This window comes from Chelonia mydas, chromosome 23 (genome assembly GCF_015237465.2).
Source record: "Chelonia mydas isolate rCheMyd1 chromosome 23, rCheMyd1.pri.v2, whole genome shotgun sequence".
Lineage (NCBI taxonomy): Eukaryota > Metazoa > Chordata > Testudines > Cheloniidae > Chelonia > Chelonia mydas.
The window spans coordinates 7,660,360-7,679,151 of record NC_051263.2 but is presented as its reverse complement, the minus strand read 5'-3'; the positions used below and the strand labels follow the sequence as shown (position 1 = coordinate 7,679,151).

The window sequence follows — 18,792 nt, the reverse complement described above, 5'->3', positions numbered from 1 at the left end:
AGGCATTGGATCCAGGGGTGTGCTGGAGATGGTCAGACCCATGGGTGTGGGGGAATCAGACCCAGGGGTGTGTTACAGGAAAGGGGGTCAGACCCAGGGGTGTGTTGGCGGGGGTTAGCTCCATGGGTGCATGGCAGGGCTCAGACCCATGGGTGTATTAGAGGAATGAGGCACTGGATCCAGGGGGGTGCTGGAGATGGTCAGACCCGTGCAGGGGAGTCAGACCTAAGGGTGTGTTACAGGAAAGGGGGTCGGACCCATGGGTGCACGGCAGGGTTGTACCAGTGGGTGTAATAGGGGAAGGGGGGTCAGACTCATGGGTTCAGTGTGTGGGGGGGGTTTGTACCCAAGGGTGTGTTGGGAGGGGTTGTGCCCATGGGTTTGCTAGGGGAAGGGGGGTCAGACCCATGGTGTGTTGGGGGGGTCAGATCCAGAGGTGGTTTATGGGAAGGGAGGTCTGAGCCAGGGCAGGGGGTGCAGTGAGGGAGTAGGACCCAGGGGAGTGTTAGGGGAATGGCGGGTCGGCCCAAAGGGTATGGTGGGAGGGGGGGGTTAGGACCCAGGTGCCCAGGTGGGGGTCAGACCCATAGGTGTGTTAGGGCTGGGGCTGGTCAGGCCCTGGGCTGTGCTGGGGGGGTGTTGGACCCAGGGGTGCATGGGGGAGGAGGGGTTGCCTTTTTTAATATGCCGTTATGTGATGAGGTGTCCTTACCCGGCCCCGCCCCATTGTGGGCGTGTCCTGTGGTAACCCCACCCCTAAGGGCGTGTCCCCGCCCCAGCAGGCCGTAACAACGCCATGGCTCCGCCTCCTGTGGGTGGGTCTTGCAGATCGCCCCGCCCTCAAGCGGCTGGGGGCTTTATCCGGGACGCGCCGCGCGGGGGCGTGGCTTCAGTTCGCCCCGCCCCTCTGGCGGCGCGCTCCCCTCAGGTCCTTCCCCCGTGGGCGGGGCCTGGTCGTGCCCCGCCCCGTGGGCGGGGCTCGCTGTCTCTCGGCTGGCGGCGCCATGCGGAAAGGGCCGGGTGCCGGGGCCCGGCGCGGCCGGGGAGGGGGCGGCCCGGAGCCCAGCGCCCGCCCGCGCCGCGCCCCCCCGCGCCTGCTCCTCCTCCTCCTGCTGCTGCTGCTGGCGGCCGGCGCCGGCCTGTACCTGGGCTGGGGGTCCGGGCCCGGCGGGGGGCAGCCGCGGGGCCCGCCCAGCGCGCAGGTGAGGGGCGCGGGGCAGGGGGTGCGGGCGTGGGGGCAGGTGCGCAGGGTGTCTGGGGCGGGAGTAGGGAGCATGGGGGGCAGGGTGCCCAGGGAGGGGCAGGAAAGTTGAGGGATGGGGGGGCGGGGGGGCATGGGGGCAGGGTGCCTGGGGGGAGGGGCGTGGGGGCTGGGTGCCTGGGAGGGATGGGGGGTGCCTGGGGGGAGGGGCGTGGGGGCAGGGTGCCTGGGAGGGATGGGGTGTGGGGGGTAGGGTGCCTGGGAGGGATGGGGGGTGCCTGTGGGGAGGGGTGTGGGGGCAGGGTGCCGGGTAATGGGGGTTGCAGTGAGGCATGGAAGGGGCAGGGTGCCTGGGAGGGATGGAGGGTGCCTGTGGGGAGGGGCGTGGGGGCAGGGTGCCGGGTAATGGGGGTTGCAGTGAGGCATGGAAGGGGGCAGGGTGCCTGGGAGGGATGGGGTGTGGGGGCAGGGTGTCCGGGGGTGAGGGGGGTGTTGCACTGAGGCATGGAATGGGCAGGGGGGCTGGGCGATGGTACGGCCGTGTAGAGCTAAGATGGGGTGCAGTGTCGCTGAGTCCAGGAGGGTGCTCGTATGGGGCTGGCAGGCTGGGGGGAGGCCCTGGGTGCCCAGAGCCCTCGGAGAGGCAGTAGCAACACCAGCGCTGGCATCTCCCCCCAACCCCTCCCTCCACTGACTCTAGTGGGGGCAGGAAGAGGCCCTTGAATTCTCACTGGCTCTTGTGCTCTCCCCCCAACCGCTCCCTCCACTGACCCTAGCAGGGTCGTGCAGCACAGGGGGAAGCAGCGGGAGGGCACCCCCCGTTCGCAGCCACTGCCTGTACTGGGGACAGGATGCCCGGGGAGCCCTAGTCACGGAGCAGGGCCCCATTGTGCTGGGTGCTGTATGAATATGAGGAAGGAGACAACCGCTGGCTCGAGACCCGGACCGCAGGACCCCTCTGCTCTCGCTTGGATGCCCTGGGTCCGTTCCTGGTGCTGGGGGTGTTTTGAACAGTCCTTTGGATTCCAGCGCTGTTCCTTTCCGCAGCTTGGCCACAAGCCCCGGAGCCTCTCCAGTAGCCAGGTGAAGCGGCTGGCCTCCCTGGTGGACCTCCGGCGCCTCTGGAACTCCTTCCTGAAGCCCATGCTGATCGAGCGGTACCCGGGCAGCCCGGGGAACAGGAAGGTGCGGCAGGTGAGTGGGGGCTGTGGCCGGGCGAAGCCTTGGGATGTGCGGTCCTTGTGCTGTGCCGGAGATTGGGGCACATCCTGGGCTCGGAGGACACCCTGGAACATGGGACCCCAGAGTTAGCTTGGGCCCTGAAAACCCAAGAGGTTTGCCCCAGCTGCAGCCGGTGGCTCAAGGCCAGGAATTGCTCTGGGGCAGCTTTGTCTGGTTTCAGGCTCTGGTGCAAACGGCGGCTTTGCCTCCCTGCACCGGGGACCCTGGGCAGTGACTGCCATTGGTGTGAAGTGGGCGCGAGAGACCAGCTAACTCGGTATCCGCACGGATACGGCCCTGGCTGCAATGGGGGCAGGGTTAGTCTGTGGCCTTGTCTACACTACACAAGCCCTATGGATATCGCTGTACTGGTATAGCTGTCCCAGCAGCGCCCCTAGTGTAGACCCAATGGACATTGACAGAAGAGTTTTGCCCGTGTAGGAACAATTTCCCTGCAGGGCACTGTGCCAGCAGAAGTGGTCTTCCAAGGACAGCTGCATCTACACGGGGTTTTTTGCCCTTGTAGCTATGGCAGCTAGGGGCTGTGTTTTTTCTTTCCACACCCCAAACAACAAAGCTGTGCTGGGTTTGTGGAGTAGCCCTGGCCTGAACTAGAGATGCGGAAGATCTTTGGGGTTGGGTCTGCAGGACCTCTTGGGGAAGCTACACCCGGTTTGAAGTGGGTGCCGAAAGCTCAGTGCATTTTGGAAGCGTCTGTGCCAGCGACATGTCCATTGCAGACCCAGCGTGCGGGGGTTCAAGCCCTTGAGAATTGGTTTTCCCCTTCTGCAAATATTTTTGCAAGTTCCAAATATTTTCCTGTCTCAAATCAGGACAAAAATTTCAGATATTGGCAACACCCCAAGACCTTTTCTTTGCCCTTTCGGGTCAATGAAAACGGTTCGTTTTGATCAGTTTGCCATGTTTAATTTCAGTTTTGACCTTTTTTCAGTCTGTTTAGCCGAAATTTCAGAACAAAACGTTGTTGTTTTGACCCAGAAAACGGGACTGTTTGAAGCGATCGAAACGTTTCATTTGCACAGTCGAAACATTTTTTCGAGGCGGGAGTGTTGTCGAACCTGACCCTGTGTCGTGAAATGTGGATGTGTTGATGTTTTTTGATGGAAAAATTATTTGTCAGAAATGTCCCAACTGGTGGGGGAGGGGAGGATACTGGGGATTGAGCTGGTTCCCCCCACCATTTGATGGACAGACCCAGAGGCAGGATCCGGGGGACCCTCCAAGCCCCCCAATTACTGAAGCCTGACAGTTCTCCTGCCCTGTGGAGATGGCTCCAGGAGGTGGAATTGCAGTGGAGAGGAGAAGATGGGCTGTGGGGTAGTGCGCCATTGGGAATGCAGACAGCCGGGAGCTGGTGACCATGAGAACAGCTGGGTGCAAAGGTCCCGAGATACCTAGATGGGGTTCTGGGGTAGAGCTCATGGTGCATGTTGGTACCAATGGTGTGGGAAATAGGAGGGAGGCTGGGGTCGAGGCCTCAGTACCAGCTTTCTTGGAGAGGCTACCGGTTCCAGGCAAGCAGAGGGGACTTCAGTCTCACTGCCTGACAGAGAAGATTATTTCAACTTCTAAGCGCCGCTTTGGACTAAGGAAGCTAAGTTGCCAAGGCGTGAGAGGCAAAGTCTTGTCTTGGATCCAAACCTGGCCAGGAGACAGGAACCAAAATGCTGATTAAGGGTACGTCTACACTGCAGTAAGAGACCCGTGTCATGGCGGCAGCTGGCCCAGCTCAGCTGATGCGGGTTGGGGCTGTGGGTTTATAAAATTGCCGTGCAGATGTTCAGGCTCTGAGCCCCATGAGGAGGGACGGTGTCAGAGCCCAGACTCCAGCCCGAAAGCGAACATCTACATGGCAACTTTTAGCCTTGTGGCCCGAGCCCCAGGAGCCTGAGTCAGCTGGCCTGGGTCACAGTGTAGACTGTTCTCTCATCTAGTGACTGTGTATTAATTATTATTGATTACTTATCTTCCCAACCACCATGCTGAGGTTTGGTGGACTCTTGGCCCAAGAGCAGGCCCAGTGTGGTTAGAATCACTAAGATCTGATGCGCATGGTTGCGACCGAAGTTCTCTCTAATCTGCGTGGCCATCATCTGTATTTCCTCACCATACTAATGTCGGGGGGCCCTTGTCCCATAGTTCACTAGGCCTTCTACCTCAAGCTTATTAGCATATATGATAATTAGTTGCCATTGTATTCCTATGGTTCAACAGCTGCTGATGTTCCTGTCTTAAAACACCTCGAGCTGGTGGCATTACAGCGTCCTGTCTGGTGAGATCTTGGTCTGGGGTTCGCATCGTACGCTGAGGCTTCTTGGCCCACATGCCTTGTTTAGCGAAGCTACTGTCTCTCAGACCAGAGGCTTGTATGCTCATTGCTTTATATCTGTGCCGTACCTAGCAAATACTTGTAGGCCACAAGCCGTACCTCACATGGTCAGTTTCGGTCATGGCTAAAGGTCCCATGTTGTTTAATATCTTTGTTAATGATCTGGCATTTGGGGTAGTGGCAAAATTATTGAGGATAGCCAGGAGCAGAGAGGGCTGTGAGGAATTTCAGCGAGACCTGAGCCAGCCTGCGGGGTGGGTGACGCGATGCCCATGGAACTCACTGGTGACTGGCAGCGTAAAGCACGCTGAATGCAAACTCCTCCGACTCTTCCTGGGTGCTAACCCAGGTGGATCCGCTCAGGAATGGCCCCCATCTCACATAGGATAACACCCAACAACGTGGGTCCAGAGACAGGGGGACAAGTCTGAGCAGAGCCTGGAAAACCTCTTGGGTGTAGCTGGGACCGATCTGGATGGTTACTCTGGAGCGGGACAAGCAAGAGGGGTCATGGCAACAATCTATCAAGTAACGACTAGTCTGGAAAGGGGAGATGGGATGCTTCTCTCCTGCGTCTGGAAGGGGATGTTCCAGGGAATTGAAAGGTGGGGGAGTCAAATCTGGTAAAAGGAAACACTGCTTCCTGTGATGTGTGATTAGCCAGTGGAACTCACTGCCACAGGAATTAACCGGGGCTCAGAACTTAGTAAGATTCACAAAGGAACAGAACGTTTGTATGGAGAACAAGGATATCCAGAGCGGTGGGTGGTCAGTACCAACAATCTGGTAGAGAGAGTGAACCTGCACCAGGGCTCCAGCCGGTCTCTAACTCGGGATGAGCCCAAACGTGGGAGGCAGATTATCCCACGTCGGCTACTGCAGGTTTCTGTCGCCTTCCTCTGCAGCAGCTGGTGCTGGGCAGTGTCAGAGGCGGGATGCCAGGCTAGGGGGGCCGCGGCTCTGACCCTTTCAGGCAGCGTGTGGGGTCTGTCTTGGAGCATCCCAGCCCATTGCACTGGGCAGATCCCTTTGGAGATGGTGAGCATCTCTCCGACCCTGCCGCTTGCCTTAGAAGGGTGAGACAGTTCCCAACCCCCCGCAGCCCCCGGCCTCCCTGCTGATATCCCCAAAACCGCTGCCCCCTGACGCTCCCCCCAGACGGCACCCTGATGCCTTCTCTGTCTTGTCCCAGTTCGTTGTGGATAGCCTGGCCACGCTGACTGCGGGCTGGCGGGTAGAGCTGGACGCCTTCGAGGACCGGACCCCGCGGGGTGTCATAGGCTTTGCCAATGTGGTGGCCACGTTGGACCCCGCTGCCGGGCGGCGCTTGGTTCTGGCCTGCCACTATGACTCCAAGTACTTCCCCCGCGACCGGCAGGGCCGCACCTTCCTGGGGGCCACCGACTCGGCCATGCCCTGTGCCATCCTGCTGGAACTGGCCACGGCCTTGGACGCGGAGCTGCTGAAGGCCAAGAAGCAGGTGAGAGTTTCCCAGGTTGGGGGTTCTACTCTTGGCTTGGGGAAAGGAATGGAGTCTAGTGTGTAAAACCGGGGGGGATGGGAGCCAGGACTCCTGGCTTCTATCTCTGGCTCTGGGAGGGGAATGGGGTCTAGTGGTTAGAGGAGGGGAGCTGGGAGCCAGGACTCCTGGGTTCTATCCCTAGCTCTGCTGCTGTCCTGGGTGCAGTCCCCTCACCTGTCCAGCAGTGCCAGGTGTTGAGCGAGCCCCGTGTCTCTCCCCAGGGCTCCGAGGTGACGCTGCAGCTGCTGTTCCTGGATGGCGAGGAGGCCTTCGGGGAGTGGAGTGAGAGGGATTCCCTGTACGGGGCGCGCCACCTGGCTGAGCACATGGCCAAGGCTCAGCACCAGCCGGGCACCAGCCAGCTCCAGGCTATGGTGAGAGCCGCCCGCCTGCCCCTCGGGGGGATCTTTCAGGCTGGAGGGAGATGGTGGGGGTGCCTGTCCAGGGTGGGCAGGGGCTCAATCTGTCTGCACTGGATCTTGTACCAATCCCTACCTCAGCTCCTCTTGGGGTGACTGGGCCCCTACAGATTTAACCCCTCGTTGCCTCCTTGCAGAGCCTGTTTGTCTTGCTGGACCTGCTGGGGGCCCGCCACCCGACCATCCAGAACCACTTCCCCCTCACCGCCTCCTGGTTCGACCGGCTCATCGGCATCGGTACCAAACCTTCCTTTCTTCCAGGGGTGGGAGGGGGCTTGCCCCCCCAGGCACCTGTAGCGGGACAGCTACCCCCCCACCCCCGCCAGTCCTGATGGTCCTGCGTCTGTCTGACAATGAATAAAGGTGCCTGGGTTCTAGCCCCAGCTCTGGGAGGGGAGTGGGATCTAGTGATTAGAGCAGGGGGGCTGGGAGCCAGGACTCCTGGGTTCCCTTCCCAGCTCTGGGAAGGGAGTGGGGTCTAGTGGTTAGAGCAGGGGGGTTGGGAGCCAGGACTCCTGGGTTCTATCCCCAGCTGTGGGAAAGAGCTGGGAGTTGGGGATTCAGTCCCAGGGGCTGTTGACCTGGCATCTTTCACCAACACTTTATTTCCCTCAAACACGACTTGTCAGGTTTGAAATCCCCCCTCCCTCCCCGGCAGCATCTCCATGTCCTCAGGGAGCTCTGTTGTGAGCGGCCAGGTGTGGCCCCCTGTCGGGCTCGTCCCGCTGCGCCCCCAGCCTGGCAGGTCCCAGGAACCAGCCCATTCCTCACCCTCTGCTCTGTGTCGCCCAGAGAAGCGTCTGCACCGGCTGGGCCTGCTGCAGTCCCACCCCCGAGAGCAGATGTACTTCCAGCGGGAGCCTGCCTATGGGCCTATCGAAGATGACCACGTCCCCTTCCTTCGCAAAGGTACCTGTCCTGCCCCTTGCTACCGGGTGTCCAGGCGCAGAGCACTGTGGGATGGACAGCTGGGGGGGCCTTCCCAGAGGAGCCAGGGCAGAATGTGTGCAGACAAAGTGTGGTGAGACTCCCCCAGGCTCCCACACAAGCCTGGCCTCATGAGTGGAGCAAGGGACTGAGACCTGGGTTCAGGTCCTGGCTTTGTCACTGCCCTGCCGGCTGACTCTGCTGCTGTCTTCCTCAGTTTCCCCATCTGTGAAGTGGGGGGAATCATTCTGACCCCCTTTGTAAAGTGCTTTGGGATCCCCTGAGGACAAGGGCTATGCAAGAGCTAGGTGTTATTTACAGGGGTAACATGCTTTATAGATGATGTTTGCCTGCCTGGCACGCCTCACCCCAGAGGTTGCTGCATTTTGAACTTAGGCTCTGGGATCCTTGGGGGTGAAAGACTCTATAAACACATCATTGCTATCTAGTCACTTGGCCCTGACTCGCTTGATGTCTCTGGCCAATATGGTTCCCATAATGCACCTGGCCAGCTGCTCGTTGCTAGGTCAGGGGAGCACATGGCTCCTAGATGTAAGGTCAGGTCGTGCCTGAGGGCCTGGCTCCATCTACTGAGACAGTGTGTGGGCTTAGAATGTCACACGTCACCCCCTAGTGGCTAGGCCACATGGGGATAATAGTCTACTACTGCTGACAATAGTGGAATTACTCTTGTAGCTCCAGCAGTAGAGGCTGGGCTTGCAGTGATGCAGATCCTGGGTTGGATCCCTGCTGACTATCCATGTATCTGTCTGGCCACAGGAGTGCCGGTGCTGCACCTCATCGCCACCCCCTTCCCGTGGGTCTGGCACACGATGGAGGACACGGAGCAGAACCTGCACCCCCCGACCGTGGAGAACCTCTGCAAGATCCTGGCTGCCTTCCTGGCTGAGTACCTGTGGCTGTGACTGCCCAGAGCCTCTCCTGGTGAGGGGACCAACCCCTCCCTGGGCCTCGCAGGATCCTTCGCCCCTCCTGGGCCGAGCTCCATGGGGCCAGCGGCCAAAACACCCTAGGGACCAGGCAAGGTGGCTTGGGGGGCCTGGGCTGTGGCAGCGCCGCAGGGGCTTGGGGAGGTGTTACAATGCTGGGAGGATGGGAAGGGAGATTGTGCTGAGTCTGTTCCGGGGCTGTGGCCGGCCCAGGAGTGAAACCTCTTGCTTGAGCCCCTTGAGGTTGGGCCTTCCTGGGCTTTACACGCCCTCCAGAGCTCTAGCCGCTGGGGCCTGGAATAGCCTCTTCCCAGTGCGGGACCTGGATCCCAGCTGGTCGCGTCCCCCGGGGTCCACGGCTCAGAAGCAGGAATAACTGGGCTGAACCTGGGCTGTGCCAGGGGCAGGACACCAGGGGCTGTGGGGGGGCCAGACCTGCACTCTCGGCAGCGCGGCCTCCAGCTGCAGGCCCACCAGGGGTTGCTCCTGTTTACAGGGCCCATCCAGCCCTGGGGTGCCGGGCTCCCAGCCTTGCTCGGGGGCTGCTCCACAGCGACTCTCGTAACAAAGAGCTGCCCCATCAGTGCTGCTGCCCCCTTCCCATAGCGCCCCCACATGCTGGGCAGCCCTGGGCACTGTGGGGCTGGGACACTGCTCCTGGCATGGCTGTTCCCTCCACTCCGGCTCCCTCCCGCCGGTCGCCAGCCGCAGCCCCAGCTCCCATCACCGGGAGCAAACCCCAGCTCCCCTCCCCTTCCTGCTGGGCCTGTCTGTGTGTGACCCATGCGGAACCAGCGCCCCCTTGGTTTCTCTCCCCCTCCTCCCTCTGGATTGAGAGGCAGCACAGCCTAGCGGGCAGAGCACTTGACTGCACCCATGGGATCTGTTCCACGCTCTGCCACTAACTGGCCCTGTGAGTTTGGGTAAAACCCTTTTCCCCTCCCTGTGCCTCAGTTTCCCCTCCCATCCTTTGTCTAATTAGACTGTGAGCTCTTTAGGGCAGGGACTGTCTGTCTCATGTTCTGTGTGTATAGCACCTAGCCCAAGGGGGCCTCTTAGCGCTAATCTGACAGACCATAATCACACCCTCTCAGCTCGCCCAGCCCAGCCCAGCGGCAGGGTGGTGGTGGTTATGGTTTAACAGGAGATGAAATGATTCCCGGCGCTTCAACTTTGCATGTGCTAGAAGCTGGTTTATTGTCACTGCTCAGTAGCTCCCAAGCAAAGCAAGCGCTAAGCCGTGGGGTGCTGGTTAAAGGCAAATTGCACTTGAACTAAAAACCCCTTTGTGGGACTCTGCGACCCACCCGACGGGTACTTCCCAGGCACCTGCTGTGTGAAGATCCAAACACTTTGCCCCCCTCGGTGAGAGAGGCTCGTGGGAACGGACTGTCGGGGCGAAAGGGGCGAGGGCTGAAAGCTTTGAGAGCCAGACCCTGCGGGGGCCAGGCAGAGCCGAGTGTCGGGGCTCAGGGACACTTGGGTTCCCTTTGTGGGGGGTTAACTAGCGGCCGGTTTCTGGGGGATTCCAGATGAAATCTTCACTGCAGAGCTTGGGGGGGCTGGGGGCAGAGGTGGATTTGACTCTGGGACTGAGAATTGCTCGGACGTTTCACACGGGAATGGAGGCGACGTTTCCTGAGCTGCCCAGGGATTGGCAGGGCCGTCGCCACAGAGCTCAGCTGAGGCTTGGCCCCACCCCCCTGGACGCTGTAAGACCCTGGGCCTGGCTGTGTGGGGACCCAGGCTAAGCTGACATGCCCGTTGCGGACGGGAGCGAGGGGCTAGGCCTGGCATCTGCCGAAGGAAGCAGCCTGGGGGAGGCAGGTGGCTCCCAGGTGCTATTAGAAATCTGAGCCCCGGGGGAGGGCAGCAGAGCCCAGGGGAGACGGGAGCGTAACCCCAACTCTCAGAGCCCTGCTCTCCGGGCCCTAGGAGGCAGCAGGTGGGCGAGAAGCGGCAGGCTGCCCCCTGCTGGGGGGTGGAGGTGCTGCTCGAGCAGGCAGAAGCTGTGGGCGGGGTCAGCGATGGGTGCAGGGGCTGCCCCGAGGCTGCAGGGACTCAGGCTTCAAACTCAGGCCACTGGCTTATGGCCTCGTAGAGGGCGTCCCCGGGGCATTGGGTTGACGTCACGTCGCGATGCCCCTTCAGGGTGTAGCTTTCACTCAGGAAGCCCCTGGAGACAGCACATTGGATCAGGCTCTTGGCAACCGTCAGGGTGGTGTTGTCAGGGGCTGTTTCTGCAGGACACCAGCAGCCCCCTGTTAATTTCACACACGCCCCTGGCCCCTCTCTGCTGCTCAGGGGATGTGAATGTGGCCTGAGTAAATAAACACTCTCTAGCCACGTTCTTGATTGGCCATGTCAGTGTCTCCCCCCCCCCCCCCCCACCATTGTGTTTGGTAATGCGTCTCCCCGCCTCCACACACACACTTGCTTCACCCCACTCCCCCTCCCTTTCCTGACCCTGTGCCCCAGCCCAGTGCCCCACCGTGGTGGAACCAAGAGCAGCTGTGAACTTCCTAGTTCCCCTGGGGGCCTAGCAGGGAAATCTGTACAGACGGGACCCATGTACTGGAGAAGCTGCCCAGGAAGCTGATTCCCAGTGACTTATTGTTCCAGTTCTTGGCATGGGCCCCCATGGTGCTCCAACCTCTGCCCTCGTAGACTCTGTCATCTTCGCCGATCAGGAAGCTGCAGGCAGAGCGCAGTGTGAGACCTGCACAGGCATGTCGGCCGCAACCCTCCCCTCCCCATCGCTCTCGGCAGCTCCCCCAGGGTCGTCGCTGGCCCCGCCCGGGTTTGAACCTGGGACCATCAGAGCTAGAAGCTCAATCCTCTGCCATGGAGCTAAAGACCCACTGAGGAAAAGGACTGGAATGGAGGGGCCCTAACCTGTATTGCACTGTTTGGCCATTAGGTGACGCTGTGTGTAACGCCCCTTATGGAAGGCACCAAGGGCCCCACCTGGACAGAGCTGGGGGTCGAGTGAGGGCTCTAGCGGGCCCAGATGTGGGGCAGGAGAACAGCGCTGGGAGCTGCTGCCCTGCTGGAAATTCCCAGCTGGGTTTCCATCTCCCGACATCACCATCTCAAAGCATTTCACAGAGCAAAATCTCTGGCCAGGTTTTCGTTGCGGGGCGTCAGGCCGGCTGCAGGGAAACGCGTCAATAACGCCGGCATGGGGCGGTGTCACAGACGAGGAGGGCGCAGGCCCCGCGGCGCCTGTCGGCTGAGCTCCTGGCACAGCCCAGGGGCTACCTGTGGCCCTCCATCCCCCCCGCCAGCTCCATCACTTCCCCCCCAGTCTCCCCCTGCCAGGGGCTCTGTGACCCCCCCCCCCCCCTTGCCAGGGTCCCATTCTCCCCCCACAGCTGGGTCTCTGGGTGCACCCTCCCCAATTCCATCTTTTCAGCCCAAAATATTAAATATAAAAATCAAATCTCTTCTCTGGAGAATCCCTAGGGTGACCAGACAGCAAGTGTGAAAAATCGGGACAGGTGTGGGAGGTATTAGGTGCCTATATAAGAAAAAGTCCCAAACGTCAGGACTGTCCCTATAAAATCGGGACATCTGGTCACCCTAAGAACCCCCCCTGCGCCAGCTGTCCCCCTGAGTGTGGTCTCGGCTGCCCCCCCATGGCTACTTCGGGGCAGCGGCCTGGAGTCTGTCTATCTGCTGAAAGGAGGCCCCAGTTGCATCCCGCCCCCACTCACTTGTAGCCGATGTCAGACCAGCCGTTCTTGTCCATGTGGTAGCTCTGGATGCCCCTGACTTCCCGGCTGCAGGAGACCTGTGAGGTGCAATGGTTCCCTGCCGTGTGGTGGATGATGACGTAGGGCACTGGGGTCCCCAGCGGGTCCCTGTTTCTTGGGACCCGGGCCTCCCACTGGGAGCGGGAGACGATGGTGGGGCAGCCTGTGCCATGCAGGGGAGGGGAGAAAGGGCTGGATTAATAGGGGTGCCCCCACCTGCCCCAGCCCACGCAGCAGGATCGGGCCAGAGCTGGTGCTCTGAGTGGGGCTGGAGCCGTGGGGGCCAGCAAAGGCCGTGCACGGCGCGGGGGGGATGCGCAGCCCTGCGTTAAATGTGACGGGGCTGGAGAGAGGCCTGGCCGGGAGCCTGCTCGCCCCGCAGCAGCACCAGCCGGTGGCAGCAAAGGGGTGAACGGGGAGCCAGGCCAGGCTGGAGGGAGGCCAAGCAAGGGCTGGGCTAGAGATGGCGGGTGGGGCTGGTGCTCCGAAGTCACCCTGGGCTGGGGAAGCTCCTGCCCAGGGTGTGCGGCTCTGAGCCTGTCTGTCTCCTCTGCCCCCTCCGGTCATTTGCATTCCTCCAGCCTCACCTCCGCTCCGCAGCCTTTCTGCCTTTCTGCTCTCTCTGCATCCGGGAGGCCCCTGATCATTCTGGTTTCCCACTGCTGACCCCTCCGCCACCCCTCGGCCAGGTCCCTTCAGAGACGGGACAAACAGGATGGAGTCCAGTGCCCCAGAAACTGGAAGGTCAGAACATCTGACTCCGAGAAAAGGCTCATTGGGCACAATCAGCCTGGGGAACTCCCTGCCACTGGCTGTCACTGGGCCAAGAGCAGGATCCAGCAACGGATCAGAGGTTTCTATGGAGAACGAGGACAGCCAGCGTCACAGTGGGTGGGACTGGACGGGTTCCTGCCCCAGGGCTTGGGGCCACTAACTGATGGGAACAGAAAGGAAATTCCCCTGTGGCTGGGTTATTCCATCATGGGCCACTAGGGGGAGTCTGGCGCCTCCCTCTGGAGCATCTGGCACTGGCCGCTGCTGGAGCCGGGACACCGGGGTAGATGGGCCCTGCTCCGATCCAGGGGGCGATGTCTAGGCTGCAGGGACATTCCCAGCACGAATCCTCCTAACAGGGCCTTGGTGGGAGCCGGGGACCAGCTAGTGTTGTTACTGCTCCCCCCACCCCACCCCTCTGTCCCTGCTCTCCACCACCCTCTTTCTGCCCCTGCTCCCACCTCCCCAGCCCCCATTTCCCTGCCCTCCCCACACCACCTCAGCTCGCTGCCCCTCTGCATGCTGGGATCTGGCACTTTCTGGCTCTTGGGTGCCCCAGGGCAGTTCGGATGGCGCTGGGCTGGCAGGGGACACGGCCTGGGCGGGGGGGTGTGCGACACTCTGGGATCGTCTCCCCATGGGCAGGGCCAGGGGCCTCGTCCCTTGGGCCAATGTACACTAGGGCTCTGGGGAACAGGCGGCAGGGGATGACCCAACCCTCCCTCGTGGAGGGATGGGCTGGACGGGAGCTGAGGGGCGTCTCCAGCTCTGCAGGGGCAGGTCCAGCCCCAGGCACCAGGCCAGGGGGCAGGTTTGATGGGTGACTCCATCATTGATTTCCCCCCCTCCCTCCGTTCTCAGCGGCTTCAGGGTTCCCAGCCCTGCCCCCCACCCCCAGCCCGGGGGATCCGAACTCACCAAGCGCCACGGCACAGAGCGCTAAGAGCCGCACGACCCGCATCAGCAGCAGCATCTTCCTCTCGCTCGGCCCTGTGGGGACACGCGCCCGTCACAGCCGGCCTGCCACCCCCAGGAGGGGGCGCTGCTGGGCCGGATCCAAACACCCCCAGAGCCCCTGGGTAGCAGATCCCCCTGTGCTCAGGCTGCCCCGGGCTCCAAGCCCGGCCTGTCGCCTGAGGGAAGCATCCCAGACCTGCCCAGATCCCCCTTCTCCATGAGCTCCTCTGTCCCCATGGCAGCCCCTTGAGCAGCAGGCTTGGTGGTGGCTCTGGCTGTACTAGCAGCCCCCTGCCCAGCTGGAGCTGCGGGGAGAAGAGCCATGCTGGGGGGCAGAGCTGGTCCACGGAGACCGGGGCCCTGTGGGGTGCAGAGGGGGCTGGCATGTGCCCTCCTGGATTCCTGCAGAGCTGGGAGCAGAGTGAGCTCCAGGCACTGTCACCTGCTTCTCTCTATAAGCGCCTGGGAGGGTGGCGGGGGCTGGGGCCAGGTAGTTGGTCAATAAACCGTCGTGCCGATGCTGGCGGGAGCCCAGCCACCGAGGAGGAAGGAGTCGGGGGGGATTTCACCAGGGGGCTGCAGTTGCTGAAGACCCAGCCGGGCTCATGCAGCAGGGCTCAGGGGTCCGTAGCACCACCGGGGCCGACAGACTGTGCGCCGAGGGGAGGGCGCGATTCTGGCCTGGCAGCGCGACCCCAGGGGCAGCACCTTCTTCCCAACGTGGGCAAGGCTGGGCACAGAGCACAACCCGGTCTGGGGAGCTGGGGAACGCCGCACCGGGGGGACAGCACATCGGCCACTGTCCGGGCCGCCATTTCCTGCTCCGACCGATGCAGACACACCGCCTGCCCCAGCTCCCCTGAACTCCAGCTGCAGGGCACTAAGGCAGCGCCTGGAGATCCCAACCGAGATCGGGGCCCCGTCGCGCCGGGTGCTGCACAGACACACAGTGACTGAGCTTGGGGCCCTGTCGTGCCAGACGCTGCAGCCACACACAGCGAGAGCCAGTCCCTGCCCCGAAGTTTCCAGTCTACCCCACACACAGCTTTTGTCCCGATGTAACTGTGGGGTGGGGGGGTCGGTTTTGCTGATACAGTTATACCAGTACAACAGCAGTGAGTGTGTGTGATGACACCAGGATACAGGTGCCTGGTACCAGGGTCAGACCCGTCTACGCTTCTCGTCCGGGAATAGTTCTAGCCCGGTTGCAGGGCTATAATTGTACCCCCACCGGGGCTGTAATGTGTTAACTAGCCTGGTACAGTTACACTCCTACAGCGTTTGTGTGTGGAAGTGGCCGGCCCGTGGGGTGACCTTGGCCAAGTCCTGGCCCCGCCCAGTGACTCAGTTTCCCTCTCTGAAGTGGGGAATCATAGAATATCATAGAATATCAGGGTTGGAAGGGACCTCAGGAGGTATCTAGTCCAATCCCCTGCTCAAAGCAGGACCAACCTCAACTAAATCATCCCAGCCAGGGCTTTGTCAAGCCGGGCCTTAAAAACTTCTAAGGATGGAGATTCTACCACCTCCCTAGGTAACGCATTCCAGGGCTTCGCCACCCTCCTAGTGAAAATGTTTTTCCTAATGTCCAACCTAGACCTCCCCCACTGCAACTTGAGACCATTGCTCCTTGATCTGCTGAGGAGAAGGGCAGTCGAGTGCCAGGTGCTGTGAGCCTCACGGCCCAGCAGGGGGGGCTGTAGCCGCCCCAGGCTAGGAGATGGCCGGAGCTCCATGTAGCTGAGGAAGGGGCGATGACGGTGTCACCGCTTAGGGCAACTGCACCGGTCCTGCGGCTCCGTGGCCCAGCCAGGGCACCCGCCCTGGGCTCCTGGCACGCCGGCCGCCACCTCTCGTGGGCAGGACCAGCCTTGCTCTCCCTCCTGCCGGGTGCTCCAGGCTTCCCGGTTTCCTGTTGGCACTGTGATATCCCCACCAAATCAGACTGGCCGAGCCGGCCGCTTTCCTGCCCCCTCCGAGGCTACAAGCCCCGTGAGCCCCACAGCTCCGGCCCCACCAAGCTTCCCCCAAGCAGCACCTCGGTGCTTACGGTAACAGCACTGCCGAGAACACGGGTTAAACCAATCAGCGAACTCACCCGCCTGCTACTAGGCTTACCAGGGATCCCTCCCCCGACTCCAGCCAGAGCTCCGGCCGGGGTGCAGCCCGTCAAACCCACCCAGGGGCTTTTCAGTGCTTCCAAGCTCAGCACAGCTTCTGCTGTGAACACGTCCCCTGGGAATCTGTGAGTGCTGCAGGCCGGTCCCTCGATCTGGGAACAGGTCATTCGCAGCCAGTGGCTCACTCCTTGGGGCATCACTTTGAAAGGCCGGGGGCAGAGGTGGGAATTTGCATCCCTGCCTTGGCCGGTCGGTTGTTTTGCAAGTGTCCTGTGATGGTCCTGACCCTTCCCAGGGTTTGCTGGAGTCACGTCTCCCCCAGAGGAATCACGTCCCAGACTCCAGACCCATTCGCATTTGTAATACAGTGAACTCCGAAAATACCCACACTTCGTCCAACCAGCTTTGTGCAGGGTCTGGGAGGGAACCGCCATCTCTGGCCCATCTCCCCCTACAGAACTGGGTGGAACCAGGTGCTGTCCGGCACCCTTGGGGAACCCATTGACTTAGTGCCTGGACAGGTTTCTCCCCTGCCTGGCATTTCTGCTATGGCCTGTCACAATGTCACGTTTCAATGTGGTGTTTAAGAAGCATTCTGCCATCACGCCAGCACCCGGCCTTCACAAACCCGCCCGATCGGCTGGCAGCCTCCTACCCCAGTTCTCTCTAGAACCCCGGGGCCGATCTCTCCCACGCCCCTCCTTACCCTGGGTGCCCCCAAACCTTTTCCTTCCAGCACGCAGTTCATTTTCTTAACTTGCGACACGGCTCGGCTGCCTTATTAACGCTGAGGCTTGTCCTGCTCCATCACATCCTCCGGGTCCTCCTTGCACTCAGCCGGCTTCCCCGGTGCTCCCAGCGTCACTGCAACCGCTTCCACCGTCCTCCGCCCGTTTCTGACAACCCCACATCTGCACCGTCTCCTCAGCTCCTTCCCCTCGCCCGCCTTCCCCTTTCCTTGTGGCGCTTGCCAGCCGCCCGTTGACATCCCCATTCTGCGGCTTCCCTTTCTGAGCATTTTCTGTCACTTCCTTAAGCTGCTGATTAAAAGCCTCGCGCGCCCGATGCTGAGCTGCCGCCCCGGGTCACGCTTTCCCCTCCACTCTCTGGCCAGCCTCAGAGACAAGCAGCGCACACGTGTGATCCCACGGGCTGGCCGGACGCGGTGCGGCCCCAGAACCTCCATGCGTAACAGCACGTTTCTTTACAAACAATCCAAGCCCTCCTTTACTATTTGGGCCATTCTTCGCCCTCATTTTACTCTTGATGGAGTTAACGTTCCGCTGGATCTAATCTTACATCTCTTCTTCAAACTTTTCCCCTCCCCTGTAGGCCCCTAGACCGTCCCAGCCAGAGTCTCCACACACGGCTAGGTCTTTACTCCCGACACAGAGGTTGTGACCCTGCCCGGTCCGGTTCCAGCTGGTAAACTTGGGTCAGAGGATTCCCCAGGGAAGCAGATTTATTACCAATTCAGCTTCAATCTTACTTCCTACTTAAAGAGACCTCAAGGACCCAAGCCCCAGCCAGTATTTATTAGTTATTAGTACAGCGCCCAAACAGAAAGGCAGATCCATTACCGAGTCTGCTGAACCAAACCTTGCAGCCGTTGACGTAAACGACAGACTGATCCCCGTGATGTCTTTTGCCACTGCTTGCATACAGTTTGGACTACTTATAGGTAACTTAGTTCCAGCTTATCACTTCCTCTTTCCCAATGCAAGGCTACAAATCCATCTGTGTCTGGTAAATTTCATAGACTTCCCAGCACACAATCACACATCTGCTGCTTAAGCATAAACTTTTACCATCACTATGCTATTTATACATTTCCATTTGTTTGCGGTTGGTACATTTCTCGCACAGTCACGTGGCAAAGCAAATAACAGGGCATGAGGCTAAAAATTTTAGCAAATTGGCATTTTTCACAGCCTGTGAGAGTTTAGCAGCATTCCCAAAGCATCTTGGGAGTTTGGGTCACCAGTAGGCCTGAGGTCTGATCGTAATTTGACCTACCAGTCAACAAACCTTTGTACTGGTATAACGGCATCCCCATGGAGGGGGTGGGGGGGTGTTGTAATGTTTTAACTAGATTGGTCCAGTTAAAGTCCTCAGGCTTTTGCATACAGACATGGCCGGCCTGCGGAGTGACCTTGGTTAAGTCACGTCCCCCTTGCATGCCTCAGTTTCCCCATCTATAAAGTGGGGATAGTGATGCCAACTTCCTTTGTGAAGGGCGTTGAGATCTGCTGGAGAAAGGGGCTAGCTCAGGGCCAGGTGTTATAACTGGGGAGCAAGAGGGTCTGTCACTGCCCCAGGCTAGCAGATTGTGGGAGCTCCGTGGAGCGGAGAGACGGTGGCAGACAAGGGTAGCAGAAGGCGCTGTGCTGGGTTCCTGGGGGGCAGGTTGGTGGCAGAAGGAGAGGTCTCTCCAGAATCCAGCAATGCACCCAACAGCCACATGTCCTGATGCCTGACCCCATTTTCATCGCCCCCAGCATGGCCCCTAGCACCTCTCGTGTGTGTCGGGGGGGGCGGGGAGTGAGGGGATTTCTGCTTGGGCTGCCCCCATGTGATGGTGCTTAAACTCAAAAAG

At 60.6% G+C, this 18,792-nt stretch overlaps 2 protein-coding genes across 5 annotated transcripts; one reads left to right on the top strand and one right to left on the bottom strand.

Moving 5' to 3' along the window:
• The first annotated feature begins 989 nt into the window (after positions 1-989).
• QPCTL (glutaminyl-peptide cyclotransferase like) lies at positions 990-10,940 on the top strand. Of its 2 annotated transcripts, none has more exons than XM_037884531.2 (7): positions 990-1,202; positions 2,249-2,395; positions 5,965-6,252; positions 6,516-6,668; positions 6,851-6,950; positions 7,506-7,622; positions 8,421-10,940. In XM_037884531.2, the coding sequence occupies exons 1-7, from the start codon at positions 1,005-1,007 to the stop codon at positions 8,564-8,566; spliced, it is 1,149 nt and encodes a 382-aa protein (XP_037740459.1). In that variant the 5' UTR covers positions 990-1,004; the 3' UTR covers positions 8,567-10,940. The 2 variants fall into 2 exon arrangements, with proteins under 2 accessions (XP_037740459.1, XP_043390634.1); XM_043534699.1 differs by having other exon boundaries at positions 7,389-7,622.
• Positions 10,652-17,840, bottom strand: LOC102936417 (peptidoglycan-recognition protein SC2). 3 transcript variants are annotated; one of them, XM_043534701.1, is made up of 5 exons: positions 17,777-17,840; positions 14,038-14,109; positions 12,307-12,508; positions 11,166-11,284; positions 10,652-10,830 (listed from the first exon to the last, which is right to left on the bottom strand). In XM_043534701.1, the coding sequence occupies exons 2-5, from the start codon at positions 14,090-14,092 to the stop codon at positions 10,652-10,654; spliced, it is 555 nt and encodes a 184-aa protein (XP_043390636.1). In that variant the 5' UTR covers positions 14,093-14,109; positions 17,777-17,840. The 3 variants fall into 3 exon arrangements, with proteins under 3 accessions (XP_043390636.1, XP_043390635.1, XP_037740237.1); XM_043534700.1 differs by lacking the exon at positions 17,777-17,840 and adding an exon at positions 16,920-17,101; XM_037884309.2 differs by lacking the exon at positions 17,777-17,840 and adding an exon at positions 16,903-17,078.
• Positions 17,841-18,792: the final 952 nt, after the last annotated feature.

Coding starts and splice junctions, on each gene's coding strand:
- QPCTL (XM_043534699.1), top strand. CDS start 1,005: ATGCGGAAAGGGCCGGGTGCCGGGGCCCGGCGCGGCCGGGGAGGGGGC. Junction 2,396..5,964: donor GGAACAGGAAGGTGCGGCAG/GTGAGTGGGGGC, acceptor GTCTTGTCCCAG/TTCGTTGTGGATAGCCTGGC. Junction 6,253..6,515: donor TGCTGAAGGCCAAGAAGCAG/GTGAGAGTTTCC, acceptor GTCTCTCCCCAG/GGCTCCGAGGTGACGCTGCA.
- LOC102936417 (XM_043534700.1), bottom strand. CDS start 16,944: ATGAACTGCGTGCTGGAAGGAAAAG. Junction 14,110..16,919: donor CTGCGTGCTGGAAGGAAAAG/GTTTGGGGGCAC, acceptor GTGTCCCCACAG/GGCCGAGCGAGAGGAAGATG. Junction 10,831..11,165: donor CTTCCTGGGCAGCTTCTCCA/GTACATGGGTCC, acceptor GGTGTCCTGCAG/AAACAGCCCCTGACAACACC.